This window comes from Podarcis bocagei, assembly GCF_964188305.1.
Source record: "Podarcis bocagei genome assembly, chromosome: 6".
Lineage (NCBI taxonomy): Eukaryota > Metazoa > Chordata > Lepidosauria > Squamata > Lacertidae > Podarcis > Podarcis bocagei.
This window is the reverse complement of record NC_138130.1, coordinates 86,907,057-86,925,328: the sequence shown is the minus strand read 5'-3', so window position 1 is coordinate 86,925,328 and position 18,272 is coordinate 86,907,057. Positions and strand designations below refer to the sequence as shown.

Here is an 18,272-nt window from a genome sequence, read left to right as displayed (position 1 = left end):
AAACAGGACAATCCCTTAACAAAGACTTTGGGTCAGAGAAACACTCCTCAAATCCATGCAGCTGCTGATATGCACACATCAACAACTTTAGAATTAAAAACTGCCTCTAATGCTGCTATTTTGTATTTCTGTACAGTGCTGCAAATTTATAACAAAAGTTGTTTCCATTTTGAGCTAATTCTTCCTCACCTTCTTTACACTGAAGGGTGAAAGGATATGCTATGAGATTCCTTGGAAAATGGGACCAAAGTACTTTCTGCATTTGCAGTATATGTCAAACATACAGCTGCTACCATTCCAGCTACTATTTGATATTGATATAATATTAATAGTGACTTACAATCTACATTAGACTGAAAAGAGATAGCAGAAGTTAGGGAATTACAAGTGCCAGGCAATATGTTGCATGTACCACAGATATACTGTCCAAACTGGGGTAAAACTCTGCAGCAAATCTTTCCTTCCTGGTACAATAGTTAAGATCCCTTACCACAAGATGATCTGGGTCCATCAGCGGTTCCAGTTTGGTCCATGAGGCCATTTTTTTTCACCTGTCAAATCAGCTGAGGTTACTCCAATGAGTGGGTGCTGTCAGCTGATGGGCTAAATTCAATTCTGTGTGGGCTGTGGATGCAGCCAAGGCAACAGGATTTAATACCCCTCCACCCAGAGGGTTAAACCCTGCTCAGCTCAGCAGGAGTCAGTACAAAACCTTTCCTAAATCAGAAAGCCCGTGACGCCAAAAGTTTCCCCACCCATGCCTTATTCCATAGAGCAATTTATGGGTTGTGAAATCTGTGGTCCTCCAAATGTTGCTGCACTACAACTCCCATCAGCACCACCCAGCATGTCCTGTAGTCCGGAATGATGGGAATTATAGTCCAGAAGCACAATCCCTTTTTAAAACCAGCTGCATCGGTGGCCAGTTGGTTTCTGGTTCAAGGTGCTCACCTTACTGCTTATAGCCCTAAGCAGCAGAGGAGACCCTCTTAGTAGTTCCACCTCCCTAAGAAGTTCAGGAGCAGCATCCCTCTGTTAGAAGATGCAAGGTGTAGCCTGGGTCCTGGGCATGGTACAAAATAAGAGACATTATATAGTGGAGATATGGGGAAGATGAAGGAGAGTGACTCAACACAAGTGGATGAGGAAAAGATTGAGGATGACGACTTGGGGAGGATAGATCAGATAGAACAGAGCAGAGAACATCACGTCAAACATCACAATATGCCTGTAGTTTGGCCAGCTTGTTTTATTTTCATTTTTCATTTGCTTTATTTGTATATATAATTTTGTGTATCTGTGCATTATAATATTTGTAACATACGTGTTCTGTCAAGCAATATGTATATATGGGGGGTGATTTTGGGGTGGGTGGGGAGGAGAGGGCACAAGGCAGTCATTTCATTTCACTCCAGCAACATCCCTCCCCACAAAAGAAATGTGCAGTTTAACATATTTCAGGTCCTTATGCCACTACCTAATTAAGTGGAGAAAGCTCTATGTCAGGATGTCAGGAACAAAGCCAAACTGAACGACACATTGCAGAGGTGAGACAGGTAAAACTCAAGGGCTACCATTTTCAGTTAACTTCTAATGTTGACTCCTATATAATAATTTCCTCTCTTCCAAGGATTGCATGCTAGATTTAAACTTTTGGATAAATCCAAGCAGAGCCTGATAGGGAAAGGCTGCATTGTTTCGAGCCTCTCTGGACAAGAGCTCTGTTCAGCTCAAAAGCCTGCTAGCTTAACACTACCAAGACAAGTGCTTATAATAAGTAAGGTAAAAAAGTAAAGGTAAAGGACCCCTGGATGGTTAAGTCCCGTCAAAGGCAACTATGGGGTGCGGCACTCACCTTGCTTTTCAGGCCGAGGGAGCCGATGTTTGTCCGCAGACAGCTTTCCGGGTCATGTGGCCAGCATGACAAAACCGCTTCTGGTGCAACGGAACACCATGACGGAAACCAGAGCACATGGAAACGCCATTTACCTTCCTGCCACAGAAGTACCTATTTATCTACTTGCACTGGTAGGCTTTGAACTGCTAGGTTGGCAGGAGTGGGACAGAGCAACGGGAGCTCACCCTGTCATGGGGATTCTAATTGCTGACCTTACAATCGGCAAGCCCAACAGGCTGTGGTTTAGACAGCGCCACCCACATCCGCTAAATACAATAAATATAAAAAAATACCACCATAGTGACATATTTGTATACAGACTTCTAGGGTACCAGCAAGACAAGGACTGCTGTGTACGCTGCCCAGAGTTGAATTAATTTGGTTTTGAGGTAGAGGAAGTTTGCATTAAAGCAGAAGTGGACACATACATTGCCAATTGTCACACTAAGGGGAAAACTGGTGAGAAACAACATTTACCCAAGGAAAAACATTTCCTAAAACTGGGAACGGCTGTGAGGAGCTGGGATTTGCATCTGTTTAAAGTATTAATATTTTACATAGCAGTTCTTACTTTAGAGAAATTCAGTTCCCCTAAAGGCTCTGGGATAAGTTAACCGATTATGAAGGTATTGCATCAATTGGGCCTACTTTGTACTCACACAACGTTCACATCACACACTGCACATATACTGTGGGGTTGCCGTGTGTGCTACTGTATTTTTGGTTCATAAATGCATGAACTCTTTCCATCCTATCCAGCATGAGTGGGTGTGCTAAATCAATATGCTGGATTCATAACTCACTCAAGTGTAAATGTCGTATTACATAGTCCTGCTCCAGATTGACATGGGTGCTTGAGATGTGAGTTTCTCCCACATTTCCTTAGACTTGAAAGGAAGCAGGCTGTCAGAATGCTGCAGACAAAATACCTCTGCTGTCAGCTATTCAAAGTCTGCTCTGTGAATAAATAGAGGAGTTCAGGCTCCAGGGCAATCTAAGACATCAGCATTCATTAGCAGCAAATATTAAAATGTAAAGACTTCTAAGATTGGCTCTCCAAGGTGATTTATTTTTCACCAAGATGAAAGGGCTTTGAAAGGGTTGATGTTTTCAGCAGGATTATAGACACCCAAGTTTTAAAACAAAAAATATAGCATAGCGCCTATCAGTTTAGCTCTTGGGCCCAATGTATGAAGCAAAATATTATCGGTGGTGAATTACCTCACTAAGGAGCTATTATGACACACAGTAGTTCCATTATGTGGATGATCATCTGATGTGCTTCTAGCAGATAGCGTTTTGCAACAATAAATACTGGAGATGATGTGCATGCATTGCTTATATTTTTGTCCCATCCACTGGGGTCAGGGGCTCGGGATAGTGCAGATTTGCTACCCACCACCATTTTCTCTTCATGTCCAAGAGATGAGGTCAAGAGATAGCAATTAGTCCAAGTTCACAAATAGAGATTTATGTTTCATGTTTCTGTTAATAATAGGTGGGCTCCCATGTTGCAGAATGGCTCAGAGTAAACCAAGCTATTCCCCACCTCAAAAAATGGGGAAACAGCTCAACATAAGCCTATACAATCTAAATCAATTTGGACCCTGCCAAGCCAACAGACCCCACAGTCTGATGGACTTCAACTTCTTCTGACTCGTTCTTTTTCCCTCCCACCCTCTTGCTTTGCTATTGTTCTGGTAGCAAACAGGAGAAAGGAAAGAAGGAAAGTTGTTTCTCAGTTGGGCACCTGCAAGGTACAGAGAACTCCCTCCTTTCACATACTATGCCGGAGCATCAATCTTGGGATATGGGTGTCTGGATGGTGGATGTCAGGAATTGTGTGATGAGTATATTAGAGAGAGAAAGAACTGCATTTTTCTCCAGCTTGGAGTCAGAGAATGATCAATGTTCACCTGTTTAAATGGTAAAAGTCCCTGAAATCAAAATTTCTGAGCCGCAAAACACAAGTCTCAGTGGCATCTCTGCCTGCACTCTACCCATTACACCACACTAGCTTCCATTGATAACTGGTGGCATATAATTGCCAGTGTCCATATATGAAAATATTTGGGCATCACTGAATATCCCATCCACCATGGTAGTTATAACTACTATTAGCAAATTATTACTCATATAAGGCCTTAGTTCTTCATGGGCTTGAACCCTGTTTGCCTTTAAGTCATTGCTGGATTTATCATGCCCTGGGAAATCCACTGCTTAATAATTTGCCTAGGGTAGTAAGAGAAAACAAGTTGCAGAGATTCATCCATCCATGCCTAGAGACAGATGTTTCCATCATTCTACTGGTAAGGATATATTCTGTTAACATAGTAATTATGATGTAAACTCAACCCGTACCACTCATTTGAAAACCAAGTACAGTGGTACCTCGGGTTACATACGCTTCAGGTTACAGACTCCGCTAACCCAGAAATATTACCTCGGGTTAAGAACTTTGCTTCAGGATGAGAACAGAAATCGTGCTCCTGCGGCCTGGCGGCAGCAGGAGGCCCTATTAGCTAAAGTGGTGCTTCAGGTTAAGAACAGTTTCAGGTTAAGAACGGACCTCTGGAACGAATTAAGTACTTAACCTGAGGTACCACTGTAATGGCAATCAGCAAGCTCCAATGTAAACATCAGTGGAAATGCCCAAACTACTACAAAGGACCAGAAGCCTATGCACAAGCCTCACTGAATGGCCACTTCATGGCCAGATTATTTATCTGAACCACCACTCCAAATGGGAGACTGTTGCAATTAGGTTGAAAGTGTATGATGATCCCCAGCTAGGATTATATGGCTTGTTTGTGACAGAATGAATTGTGTTTCTATTAAACATGGATTTTCATTTGTGAAAATGATCACCTAACAGCACTCTTAACTAGAACTTTAAAACTGCTAAATTAACTTTTAGAGTGTGAAACTCTGGTAGTTCTTATTCCCTTAATCTTCTTATCCAGCAGATAACTATCCCACTGAAAAGCAGTGTTCAAACTCCTAAACAGAAGAGTCAAATTAAAATTGTACTCTTTCCCCATCTCATTCTAGCTCTTCTGCTTTCCTTGATGGTGCTATCCATCAAGAGCAAGCTATCTCAGGATGGATCATAAGCCTTGTGTAATGTAATTACAGACTTTAAAGCATTGCATTACACAGCATGAAATGAATTGGCAACTCTACGCCTTATGATCCAACTGACTAATGATTGAGTAGTACAATTATAGGGTGGGGTGGGGAATGGAAACCAGGCACAGTATACCACAGCCCAGTTACTCAAGGAATTAAAGAGAGTTCAATGAGTAGCAAAGGCACTCAAGACAACAGTGGTAGTTCATGGAGGAGTGGTGTAATACGCTGTCACACCAAGTAACAACCGAGGGGCAGAGGAACCCTTTCACTATACCCCTATTCCAGCATGCGTTGCTGGAAGGCAGGGTAGCACCATCTCAGTGCACAACGGGTGAAATGTTGCCTGTGTGTGCAGCTTGCCATTCACCAATTGTGCGCCATGCCAGCAATCTTCATCTTCTAAGGGTATGGGCACATCTTTCTCGTTGCTCAGTGACAGCAGCGAAGTACTACATTCCTTTAACACCACCCTGTTACCAGTGAGCAGTCATGGTTTTTTTGTTTGGATATAAACTTACCCAAAATAAACTAATGTTGGTTGCACCTACCAGAGCTCCCATCAACACAGATCTAAGCTGCCTCAGAAAAAAAAGAGCCCATCATCTTAAGGTTTTGAAGAGGATTGCTAAACTAACGGAATTTGTTGCCACTTGGAAAACTTCAGTTACATATGGGAACACTAGGATAAGTGGCTTCATATACTGAAGTATGACTTTATTTGGTAATACCTATGACATACAACTTTGACTGATTAGTCCAATTCTTGTTGCCTTCACCTGGGACCCACTTTTAACCCAAATGTCTATTTGAAGACCCATTTCTGAATCTCTTGACATGATGACAGTGCACCTGCTGTGACCCACCTTGAATCAGTGGTTTCTGACTCATCAGCTGAAGGCCAGGAATACAGATGGCAGAAGCAACAGTGAAAAGCACACTGCCTCTGTGCCACTCCTCATCCAGCTGTCACACCAACTACGCAGGTTTGCTTGTGTTTTGGTACTGGCCAAGCACCAGCCAGATGAAGTGGATGAACTTACCAATACAGTGGTACCTCGCAAGACGAATGCCTCGCAAGACAAAAAACTCGCTAGACGAAAGGTTTTTCCGTTTTCGATTTGCCTCGCAAGACGAAATTTCCCTATGGGCTTGCTTCGCAAGACGAAAAAGTCTCGCGGCTTTGTTTCCTTTGTCTAAAAACAAAGACATGTTTTGTTTATAAAATTAATTTATTTTCCCTTCAGTTTTTGAACTGCTCTTTACAGTATGTGTGACTTTAAAAAGCAGTTAATAAACTGTTGTTGTACCAAATTTGGCTTTGTTTGGACTTTTTTTGACCATAGGAATGCATTAATTGATTTTCAATGCATTCCTATGAGATTTTGTGATTCGCAAGACGAAAAATTCGTTAGACGACAAAACTTGCGGAACGAATTAATTTCGTCTTGCGGGGCACCACTGTATTACCAAGACTCAAAGCCTTGGTTCTTTAAAATGATTTGATTAACAGGGAATAGATTAATCTGCAACACACCCAATTGTCTTTCCACTGTAGAGTCACACGCTTATTTCAGTAAGAAAAAATAACACTTTATTTGCAAAATAAAAGTAATTACATAGTGATATAAATAAACTGACATGTACAAATAACCTATGTAAATCCCACAAGATATATTTCTGCTCAAACACTTCAATGTCAAAGTGGGCCACCAAAGCTATCTACAGAAGCCAGAGGTTCTAAAGTCTGGCTTGGAAATAAATGGTGAAATCTGTGTTTTCATACATGAAGCTTCATTTATTCTTTTTTCTACTAACAAACATAGTTGAGTAGGAAAACTACTGAGAGCCTCAAAGTCTGACCTTTCAACATTTCTCTAGAGAAGAGCACACCTCATTTTAAAGGCATTACTTTCATGGTTAACACTATGTAAAGCATAAGGCCTACTTTTAATCTCATTCCTTTAGATCAAATGCAAATTTGTGTTGAAAGCTCCTATGGATTTAGAATAACACTCTTAAGAAGGACAGGATACAGCTAAGCCTTGATGCTTAATGTGGAGGCAAATCTATACAACAGAGAATGCAAGAGGACATTTAACACTTCTCTTACACTGAAATGCAATTTCACACATAAGCTCCATTTACACAGGCACAGTGACTTACTGAGCACCATTCCTTAGCTTCTTTTAAACTTGAACACATTAATGTTCAACTCTGGCAACAGAAAAAGAAGTACTGTCAAGATGTAAGCATCACAGTATCAAAGCAATGGAAAGCAAGATTCTCTTGGATGGTGAAATGCTTTGACAACCAGACTATCCAACACTTTTACTGAAACCAAGCTACCCTTTCAAAAAGAAAAAAGGGGGTAAGAACAAACAAAGCACAGCATTGTTAATCATGGTTTCTCCAAGTTCATTGCAGGTGCCCTTCCCTCTGAATTCGAAGGCGCTCCTTCTCCACTTGCAAACGTTCTTTTTCGATTTGCAATTTCTCTGATTCAAACTTCAAGAACTGCAGCCTCTCCTTCTCGAGCTGTAAGCGCTCCTTTTCAATTTTTAGTTTTTCAGTTTCTAGATCCAGAGGTTGCAAGACAGGTTTTTCTGACTGGATGGGGTCATTTTCCAGCACAGGTTTCTCAGCATGCAAAGCCTCAAGCCTCAGTTTCTCTCGCTCTATTTGTAATCTCTCCTTTTCCAGTTGAAGCCTCTCATGCTCCAGGTCAATGTGTCGTAACCGCTCTTTTTCGATCTGCAGGCGCTCCTTCTCCACTTGCAGGCGTTCTGCTTCGATATCCAGTCGCTGTTTCTCTAACTCCAGCTTCTGTTTTTCAAGGCTAATCAGCAGATGAGAATCTTCATAGGCCAGCCTAGCTTGAGCAGAGCTTAGATTGCCAAACTCTTCGATGTGAGTGAAATCAGGAAGGTCACTTTCCTTTTTAGAATCTGGCAACACTGAGGACAGAATCTCCTCTTCTTCCTCAATAGGAAACTAAGAAAATCAATTAGCAATTTAATGATGTTCTGCACTAGGTAAAGATACACCTATCAGCTGTAGGAAAGGCAAGACAGAAACTTTATATAGCTTCTGAGAGAGGCCCTCAGACTAAGCTTTTTGTGAGCCTTTGGAAGAGCACATTAAGATCTCACTTACATGTTTGTTATCCAAACTTTGTGCAGACTGAGCAATGGACAGAGCAATTCTATCTTGGGGTGGGTCGTTGTGGTGTTCTGCTACTTCCTAAACTTGCTGGCCCTTTTTAGGGACAGGTCTAAGGGACAAGAGGTCTGAAGATATTGCAGCTCCTTAGCTACCCTGACTTGCCCTCTTGTGGTCTCACCACTGGCATAAGACTGTTGGCATAACGTCTATGCCTGCAGAGCTTTCCTCATGGGGGCTCCAACGCCATAAATGCCATCCTGCCAGCAGGCCTTTGAGTGACACTTACACTGCTTGCAATGACCCATCAGTGGGCCTTCAGTCAGCTTTTAGTATAAGGTTACCAGATTTTTTTTCAATGAATCCAGGGACACTTTTCAACTTCAATGGATTTTGTATGGGGACTGATTTGTAAATCCAGGGACTGTCCCTGGGAACAGGGACGTCTGGTAACCTTATTTTAGTATTGCTCTGTAAAGGTGATTTCGCTTCAAATCTAGGAGACAACAGAGTGAGTTGTCACTAAGGATTGGAAATTATACATTAGCTGAGCTAGGAAATTTTACAGAAGGAAAGCATACAAATAAAATATACTTACCATGCAGGAACTACTTACTTCAAAACTCTGTGGGTCCTCCTCCTCTTCTTCCACTTTTATTTCTGTTAATGATCCACCTGCTTCTCTGAAGTCTGTAATATTCTGCCATTCAAAACCAGCTTCAGTTGGAAACCCAATTTTCTCATCAATATCTTCGTTGAGAGAATCATCCAAATCAGATGATGGAAGGTGAAAGCCAGCACCCACAAGCTTTATGTTGGTATTAAGTCGCTTCCGTTTCATAAGGGCCCTCCAATCGAGGTATCGCCTTTTGACTTCTGTCCCTGTCCTTTGCTCTCCTTCACCAACAGCATTAACACATTCTGCTATTTCCTCCCAAGCCTTCCGCTTCATCTCATTAATGGTTGTATTTAATTGTTTAGAAAAAAGCACTTCTCTCCTTATTCGGATTTCTTTAAGTAGCGTTTGAGTTTCCTGAACACTAAAATTGCTTTTCCTTTTCCTTTTTAGCTGTTTCATCTTCTTCAGCTTTCAATGAACTTCTTCCTGTAGCAGACAAGAGATTAGTGATTTGCTATGTTCCTTAACAATCACCCCGCAATTCAGCTTGTTCCTGCAGTGAGATCTTGTTTCAGTAGTTCAGCTTTTCCTCTTATCTTTCATAAATGCAAAGAGCCAAGAAAGTAAATGCCATCGAGAAATATGCAAAGACTGAATTTTAACCAATGAACTAAAATCAGCTCAATTAAATAAAAATAAAAGCATCCAATAAAGGAACAAAAGGGGAGGAAACCTCAGAGGTTTAGACAAGACAACCAATTGCTTAATAATATTTATTGAGATAGCATGGAAGATACTATTGGTTTCTCTTCGAAATAAGTGTTAGTGGGTGCTATTCATAAAGAAGAGATAGTACTTGAAAGACATCAGGCAATCAATTGTCTAATATGAATCTTTGAGGTATCCAGTTTTTATTTATAGAATGCAAAAGCCACCAGGTTTCACAAGATGTGGCAATGCTCACTGGCCTAGATGCCTTTAAAGGGGGATTAGTTAATATCAATGATAGGTTTATCAATGGCTTATTTACCACAACAGCTAAGGGAAACTTCCAGGTAGCTTACTTCTAAATACCATTTGCTGTGGTATATAAACACCTGGTTTTGGGACAGTAGGGAAAGTCCGTTGCCTTCATTACCTGGTTTTGGGCTTCCCAAAAGCACTTGGTGATACACTGTAGAAAACAGGATGCTGGACTACATGGTTCTTTGGCTTTACCCTGAAAGGTTCTTCTGCTGTTCTTAACTTCCATATGCCAGTTGCAAATGTGGCAATAGCCTGCTCTGAAATGTGTACATTTGTGTGATTGTACAATTCAAGTTTGCTTCTCAAAAGCTCTTTCCCATTTTGACAATCACTGAGGAGAAAAATCTGTTTAAAAGCTAAGGACCAAATGATCTATGGGAAAAGCTTTTATTTTTAAATTTATAAAACCTTTCTCCTGGTATTGTTATGCTTTCTCCCCCCCCCCCCAAAAAAAATACCCATGCTTTTGATTTTTAGAAATTAAGAGAGGTTATTTCAGGAGCAGAGGCAGATGCTGCATATATAGAGATGAGCTATTTCCACATCCTGTTGAAGCTTCTTAGAATTCCACACACACACCCCCGCCCCAAATGCAGCTCCTTGTATTCCATTTTCTATCATGAATTTTCTATCACAAGACCTTTGTGTCATAGTGGATAGTTCGAAGATGTTGACCAATTGTGCAGCCGCCGTGAAAAAGACAAATTCCATGCTAGGGATCATTAGGAAAGGAACTGAAAATAAAACTGCCAATGTAATGCTGTTATACAAATCTCTTGCACAAATGCATTTAGAATACTGCACAGAGTTTTGGCTGCCTCAATCTTTTTTCTATCCATTCATGTTCTTCAGTCCATCCTCTCTTTAATTGCAAAACTAAAGACTGACTTCACAGCCTTTCCTCAAAACCAAAAAGTACCTTTTCTAGATCTACAACAGCCCAAGAAAACTGAAAACTCTGTACACACATTATGTAAAAGCTTTACATCTTTCCAAGGAGCTGTCCACAGCAATTCCATCATGGAACTTTGGAGTGTCAGGCATAGCCCTATTGGCTTTAGCCCAAACGTAGCAGAGTTTTCCTGCACAGCGAGGAAGCTAGTCGCGGCGGTAATGACTAGTCAGCTAGACTCAGAATAACTATTTACAGGATTTATTAAAAGGAAAAATAAAACCAGCAGAGTTTCTGCATACAAATAAAAGCAAAATATATCCTTCCTTCCTTTCTCTCTCTCTCATAACCATACACAGCACTTCTAACTCCTAACACACCTCACATCAAACTGTGCTAGCAATCCCTAGATAACAGAGTTGAGTGCTGCTCGTTAACCAATCAGAGTGAGTAGTTTCTAGGTCAAGCAGACCTGGGCTTTCTGCCAAGAGTAAATTGACTCCAGCTTGAGTTAATTGGTGAAGCTAGAATCTGCAAGTTTCCCACGAGAACCAATTAACAGAAACTGAAACTGAAACTGAACACCCCCTCACAGATTCTGCTGAACAATTAACTCCAAATACACCTATGTAGGAGATTATTTTTCCAGCAAACCTAAACCCTTGCACATACGCTTGTTCTTTATCTTTGCCAATGGTTTAGTTAACACATCTGCTACATTTTCTTCACTTGACACATAAGTACAGGTGATTACATTGTCTTGTACACAGCAACGTACATTTTGGTATTTTACAGAGATATGTTTGGAACGCGATTTGAAACCCTCTGTTTTACTTAATGTTATACAAGCTTGATTATCAATGTAAACTTGTACTGGTTCTCCACAATTTACATTTAAATCTGTTAACAAATGCTTGAAATAAATCACCTCGTTGCACAATTCACTCAATGCGGCGTACTCTGATTCCGTTGATGACACACTTACAATGTCTTGCTTGCGTGACCGCCAGCTGATTAAAGCTCCACCGACCATTATAACTAGTCCTGTGACAGATTTTCTATCTGGCAAATTTCCCCAGTCACTATCACAGTAGCAACTCAACATTTCGTCCTCTGAAGAATTTAATTGTAACATATAGCCAATTGTCTGTTTGAGATACCTCAGAACTTGTTTTACCCCTTTCCAGGCATTTAGTGTGGGTTTTGAGACCAATCTACTTAATATGCCTACTGCATAGCTAATATCAGGTCTGGACCACTGTGCTATATACAATAAACTTCCAATTACAGAGTGATATACATCAGGGTGTTCAAATTCAGGACTCTCATCTATGTGAAGTGTTTTTATGAAACCTGGATCCATAGGCACCGCTGCCCCTTTGCAATCCTGCATCCTGTATGTAGTCAGTAGTTGTTTAACTTTGTTCTGCTGACTAATTAGGCAGCTGCCATCTTGGGCCCAGCACACTTCCAACCCTAGATATGTCCTAACCGGGCCTAAGTCTTTCACTTTGAACTTACTGGACAATTGCTTGGCAAACCTTTTAGTTTGTTTATCTGTTTTACAGGCATACAATACATCATCTACATAAATCAGACAAAACTCTTGATCACTGCCTGTACCACGTACATAAACACAATTGTCAGCTGTACTCTGCTGTCACCAGAGGTTTAAGTTTGTACACCCACCTGCAGCCTACAATCTTTGCCCCCTCAGGCGCTGCTACTGGTGTAAAAACCTTGTGCTCATTCAGAGAGGACATCTCTTCCTCCATTGCCTGTTTCCAGCGCTCTGCCTCCTCTTTTGGTAACTTTAACACCTCCTGAAAACTCTTGGGTTCTGCACTTACACTAAACACATTTGCAGTATCTGGGGAAAAACGCACTGGAGGCACTCCTTTGTTTTGTCTTTTAGATCTTCTGGGAGAAAATTTTTCTTCTGACCCACTTTCCTCCTCAGAACTACGACCTCTCTTTTGTTGCTTAGCAACTGGTCTCTGGCTAACTCCACTTCCTTGAGAGCTCTTATCTGAACTTTCCTCCCCCTCAGACTCTGATTCTCTGTGTCTACTTTCAGAGTCATGAAGCTCCTGGGAAGGTTCAAACCAAACCTCAGTATTGGCATGTAGTCTCTCCCAGCCACTATGTTCACAAAAACTGGCATTCCTGGAGATCACAATGCCGTTTGTCCCTTCAGCAAAGCGGAAACCTTTTCCCAGCTCCTGGTAACCCACAAACACTAGCTGTTTGGTCTTAGGATCTCCCTTCTTTCTCATTTGTTTCGGAATTAATACCCAGGCTTTTGATCCAAACACATGCAAATGGTCAATTTTAGGTTTTTTCTGAAACAATTTAAAGTACGGGGTTGTACCTATTGTTTGATGAAAGAGCCTATTTTGGAGATAACACGCGGTGAGCATGCTCTCCCCCCAATAAGACATGGGTAAATCAGCATCATCAAGCATGGCAAACATCATATCTTGTAAAGATCTGTTTTTTCGCTCTGCAACGCCATTCTCCTCTGGGGAAAAAACGTTCGTTTTTCTATGCCCAATGCCACGCTTTTGTAACCAATCTTTAAAGGCATTTGACATAAATTCGCCACCTCTGTCCGTCTGTATCCTTTTGAGTTTAATGGACAGAAATCTTTCCACAGATGCCACCCAGCCTTTAAACTTAGTGAACACGTCACCCTTATTCTTCATGGGAAAAACCCAAGAATAACGTGTGGCGTCATCCACAATTGTTAGTGAAAAACGCGATCCACCCCTGCTTACAGCAAATGGACCAATTACGTCCATGTGAACCAGCTGTAGCGGTGACTCACTAACTCTGTCACTTCTGGGGTAAGAGACTCTGTGGGTTTTAACCTTTTTACAAACATTACAATCAAGGTACTTGTTACAACTCTTTAAATTACCCCCATCAGCCAATTCAGACATTTTTAGTACACTTTTCCAGCAAGCATGCCCCATTTTCCTATGCAATAAGTGCACACAGTTGTCATGTATAGCTTTGTTATTCACTGCAGGCTGAGATTTACTGACTACTGCTGCAACTTGAGATCCTGCTTTAAGCCAAAACAAGCCTCCCTCTGACTTAGCAGTGCCTAAAATCTCACCAGCCTTCTTAATGATGCAACTGTCTCCTTCAAAATGCACTTTAAACCCAGCTTTTAGCAAACAATCTACAGACATCAGATTGCTCCTTAATGACGGCACACAAAGTACATTTTGCAGGCATTCACGAAGACAAGGAACAAAAACTGCACCCCCTGAAATCCCTGGAACCCGGAAGTACTTCCGTCTGCTAGAGCCACCTGGCTGCGCTGTGCTGAATTCTTGGAAACAAACAATTCATCTGAATTCACGATGTGGCGAGATGCTCCCGAATCGACCACCCAGACCGCTTGTTTCTCATCAGCAATCTTGACCTCGCCGGTCACCAGCTGAGCCGACTGTTTTCGTTTGAAGAAGTTCTTTTTCCGCTGCTGCTGCTGCTGCTGATCTTGTCTCTGCTCCTGCACCGGCAACTGAGACTTGACCAACTCCGGACATTGTCGTTTTAGATGCGCTGAAGACCCACATCGGAAACAACGCCTAACAGCAAACGCTGACTCCTCACCAGTACGCTGCTTTTGCTTCACCTCTGGCACGGCATGAGAACTCCTTCCAAACCGCCCGCCTGTAGAAGTCTCTGCAGCCAACGACCTTTCTTGCCTCTTCTGCCATTCTTCAATCAAACGCCCAGTAACGTAACTGACTGATAAATCATGCTCCTGCATGCCTTCTAGAGACAAAACTAAATTATCCCAGCTTTCCGGGAGAGAACTCAAAATAATAGCCACCTTCTCCTGCTGGTCTAATGCACAGTCTCTTTCCTGTAGTGCAGAAAACTTTAACTGTAAACTGTGTAGGTGTTCCTGCATTGTAACCCCAGGCTGTAACATTGCCTTGTACAATGCCTTGCGAATGAACAGCTTGGAAACCGCTGTCTCACGCACATGGAGTTCTTTAAGTGCTTGCCACACACCTCTAGCTGTCTTGATTCCCCTCACATACGGCAACTGGGAATCTTCCAGCCCCAAGACAATTGTGGCCCTTGCTCTTTGGTCTTTATCGAGGTCTTCATCATCAGGCTTCGTAGGAAACTTACTCACCACTTGCCAGAGACGATCCCTCTGCAGCACTGCCTGCATGCGTTCCGACCACAGCAAGTAATTGGAGTCATTCAGACGCTCAAAAGCCATCTGAACTGGTTGTGAGGCCATCTTGAGAGCGATGTCCCTGGAACCCGGAACCAGCTACTCACGACCACCGAGAGAGAAAACAGGAACCACAGTACCCAGCACTCACACGCTGCAGCTGTTGTCCTTGTGTCCACTGCGTCACCAGCTCACCACGGTCAGGAACCAGCCAGGAACAACAACCTCTGGAACTACTGGAACCAACGCCGTTGATGCTGACACCACGGCAACTCAGGCTGGCAGCACAATGCCCATAACCTCATGGAACTTTGGAGTGTCAGGCATAGCCCTATTGGCTTTAGCCCAAACGTAGCAGAGTTTTCCTGCACAGCGAGGAAGCTAGTCGCGGCGGTAATGACTAGTCAGCTAGACTCAGAATAACTATTTACAGGATTTATTAAAAGGAAAAATAAAACCAGCAGAGTTTCTGCATACAAATAAAAGCAAAATATATCCTTCCTTCCTTTCTCTCTCTCTCATAACCATACACAGCACTTCTAACTCCTAACACACCTCACATCAAACTGTGCTAGCAATCCCTAGATAACAGAGTTGAGTGCTGCTCGTTAACCAATCAGAGTGAGTAGTTTCTAGGTCAAGCAGACCTGGGCTTTCTGCCAAGAGTAAATTGACTCCAGCTTGAGTTAATTGGTGAAGCTAGAATCTGCAAGTTTCCCACGAGAACCAATTAACAGAAACTGAAACTGAAACTGAACATTCCAGCACCTCTCTCGGGTAGCAACAGCTAATACAGAACATAATGTTCTGTAAATATATCTGGTGTTCCTTTTCTAGTATATTCCACCTGTCAATATTAAATATCATCAACAAGTTTTATTTCCAACTTGTTTATGCTGCAAGATCCAACCATAATCTTCAGTTTACCTTTTTCCACTACCAATAGTCTATTGATCAGTGTGCAAATACCAATAATTTATCCTGTGCCCTCTGTACACTTACAGAGTGATGCATCATAGAAACCTGAGAATAAACTGATGATGTCAATGAAGTCTGGCAATCCCAGATTTTAACCTTGGGTTTAGGGAGAGTGTAATTCATGGATCCATTTTGGATTGCATCTGATATTGCCGTGGTCAAATCGTAAATTGAACTGGAGGTTGAATTATTATTTTTTCCAGACATCTAGAAGAGGGATCAGCAGCCTGTACCTCTTAGCCTCATTTAATATGGCTGTCAAGAAGGTGGTAAATGGGGCTAACAATGAAAGAGAAGTGTGGTACCTTGCCTACTTTGGGCTCCAGCTCTATCCTCTACCCACATATAAACCACTCAGCAAATTACCCCAAAGGAATGTAGCCCTGAAGGTCATCAGCTGCAGGAGACTGCCTGACTGGGCAGGAGAATCTAGTGGTTCCATATGATTTCAGGAGTGGATTATGGCAAAGGACTGCACCTTGTCCATGCACCTTCAGTGTTAACTACATCACACAGACTTCTTTGTAAACAGAACCAGGCAGGCTTTTCTTCTCTATGAGTTAATTTACTCTCCAAATGATTGAAGAGGTAGTAAGGGCTGCAGCTGATACTGTTGTGAAGAACACTGACTAACAACTGACCAGCAATACTATCCTGTGTTGTGAATATGATCAGACAAATGGGGAAAGCACATGATATATATTTAATGTGTCTGAGGGGGAAGAGAAAGTACAACAACCATCCTGTACAAACTACCCTTCTTCACCATACAACGCCTGGGCTTTGATCAGCATATGTTCATATCATGTCCAGCACAATCCTAACTCCACTCAAGAAGTCCCACTGAGATCAACACTGCCTGTTTCCTATGTTAGCTGACTGCATCACACTTATAAAGTGGCTTTTTTTTCTATATAAAAAAAGAGATGCTGGAACTTGACCACCTTTTTTTTAGGGGAAGCACCCAGCCAAAGTTGTTGAGCGACAGAGAGAATTTGTATGATTGGAACAGGGTGCCCAGAGGAGGATGTTTTGAAAATAACTCTGGGTGCCGTTGATCAGGAAGTCGCCACCTCAGCATAGCCCTAATGGCCAACTTTCTCCATAAACTTGTGATGCAACCACTAAGTTTCAATCTACTTTTAAAGGACACCCTTAAAAAAAAACCCACCTCATTGTAAGGAGAAAACAAGCACTGTGGGTGACAGTTTGGCCCAGAACCTATTGTGCAATTTCCCATCTTGCAGCAGTTTACAAACAGGTATGTGGGAATAATTCGAAAAAAGGAATATGGGGGAGGAACAGGAAGATGAAAGAAGCAGATAAGGTATCAGAGGGCAACCCTCCCCAGTTGCCCTAGGAAATGAACTCTTGCTCTCCAGCGGGGCTGTTGCTTTGGCTTTCGAGTAGGCAGTCCTTGGTGCAGCCACTGTGTTTTATACACGTCGCACACCACTCCAACGGCTCTGGTAGGAAGAATGGGGATTTAAATCCAAAAAAACAGCAAAAACACAACGACAATAGCGACGGCAGCATCCCTCACCAGGAGCGGCGCGGCCCATTCTACCACCTCGGGGCTCCTTCGGAGGGCGAGGGAAATGAGGGGCCGCCGCGGTTCACCTTCACACAAGACACACACACACACCCCGCTTTGAATTTGAACGTGTGGAGATGTTACGAAGCGTCGTCGTCGGCGAATATTCTCCTCGGTAAAGCGGGTGCGGCGCGGGGAGGCTGCGCACCTGGCGCCCCCCGGCCACGCCACGCGATGGCGGAAGAGGGGAAGGAAGCCCGTGAGGGAAACAGCGGCGGCGCGTGAACGGAGGCAGGGGTAGGAGAAGGCGGAGGAGCCGAGCTTCCCCCCCACATACACACACACCATAGGCAGGGAACTGGGATCTACCCCGGCGCTCCCTCACAGGCGGACGCGGCTCCTCCCCTTCCTTCCTCCCTCCCTCCTTCCCTCAGCAGCGCAAGAGCGACTCACCTGCGCGCACCGCTCCCCCTTCCGAACAGCCGGCCTTTTGACCCACCCCCACCCGCCTGCCGCGGCCGCCGGCGAGGCCGCCTGTCACTCACCCATCCACGCGGCGCTCCGATTGGACGGCGCCGCGCGCTCGCCATCCGCTCGCGCTCCCCAACGGTTCCAACCGCCTCCTTTCCCCAACTCGCGCAACTTTGCCCGCCACGCCCCTAGCGCCACGCCCCCACCCGCTCGCTCGCTCTCTCGCGCGTTCTGACCCGTCTCCCGCCTATTGGTCGCGGCGGCAGCTTGTCAACGAGCATGGCTTCCGTCATTGGTGGAGGAGACGAAAAGAGGCGGTTCTTTTCGCGGCGCCTTCCGAGGAGAGGGAGAAAGGGCGGG

At 43.2% G+C, this 18,272-nt stretch overlaps 2 protein-coding genes across 5 annotated transcripts in view; both read right to left on the bottom strand.

Annotated features, from left to right (window-relative positions):
- GUCY1A2 (guanylate cyclase 1 soluble subunit alpha 2) overlaps nucleotides 1-18,272 on the bottom strand; it is a 503,968-nt gene that overhangs the window by 190,393 nt on the left and 295,303 nt on the right. The window lies entirely within an intron of this gene.
- MSANTD4 (Myb/SANT DNA binding domain containing 4 with coiled-coils) lies at nucleotides 6,595-18,088 on the bottom strand. 4 transcript variants are annotated; one of them, XM_081199260.1, is made up of 3 exons: nucleotides 17,987-18,088; nucleotides 8,805-9,293; nucleotides 6,595-8,020 (listed from the first exon to the last, which is right to left on the bottom strand). In XM_081199260.1, the coding sequence occupies exons 2-3, from the start codon at nucleotides 9,264-9,266 to the stop codon at nucleotides 7,445-7,447; spliced, it is 1,038 nt and encodes a 345-aa protein (XP_081055386.1). In that variant the 5' UTR covers nucleotides 9,267-9,293; nucleotides 17,987-18,088; the 3' UTR covers nucleotides 6,595-7,444. The 4 variants fall into 4 exon arrangements, with proteins under 4 accessions (XP_081055386.1, XP_081055385.1, XP_081055387.1 ...); XM_081199259.1 differs by lacking the exon at nucleotides 17,987-18,088 and adding an exon at nucleotides 17,895-17,978; XM_081199261.1 differs by lacking the exon at nucleotides 17,987-18,088 and adding an exon at nucleotides 17,787-17,846.

Excerpts from the sequence above, each read along its gene's own strand:
- MSANTD4 (XM_081199260.1), bottom strand. The coding sequence starts at position 9,266 with ATGAAACAGCTAAAAAGGAAAAGGAAAAGCAATTTTAGTGTTCAGGAA. Across the intron at positions 8,021-8,804 it reads AGGACCCACAGAGTTTTGAA|TTTCCTATTGAGGAAGAAGA; the intron begins GTAAGTAGTTCC and ends TGATTTTCTTAG.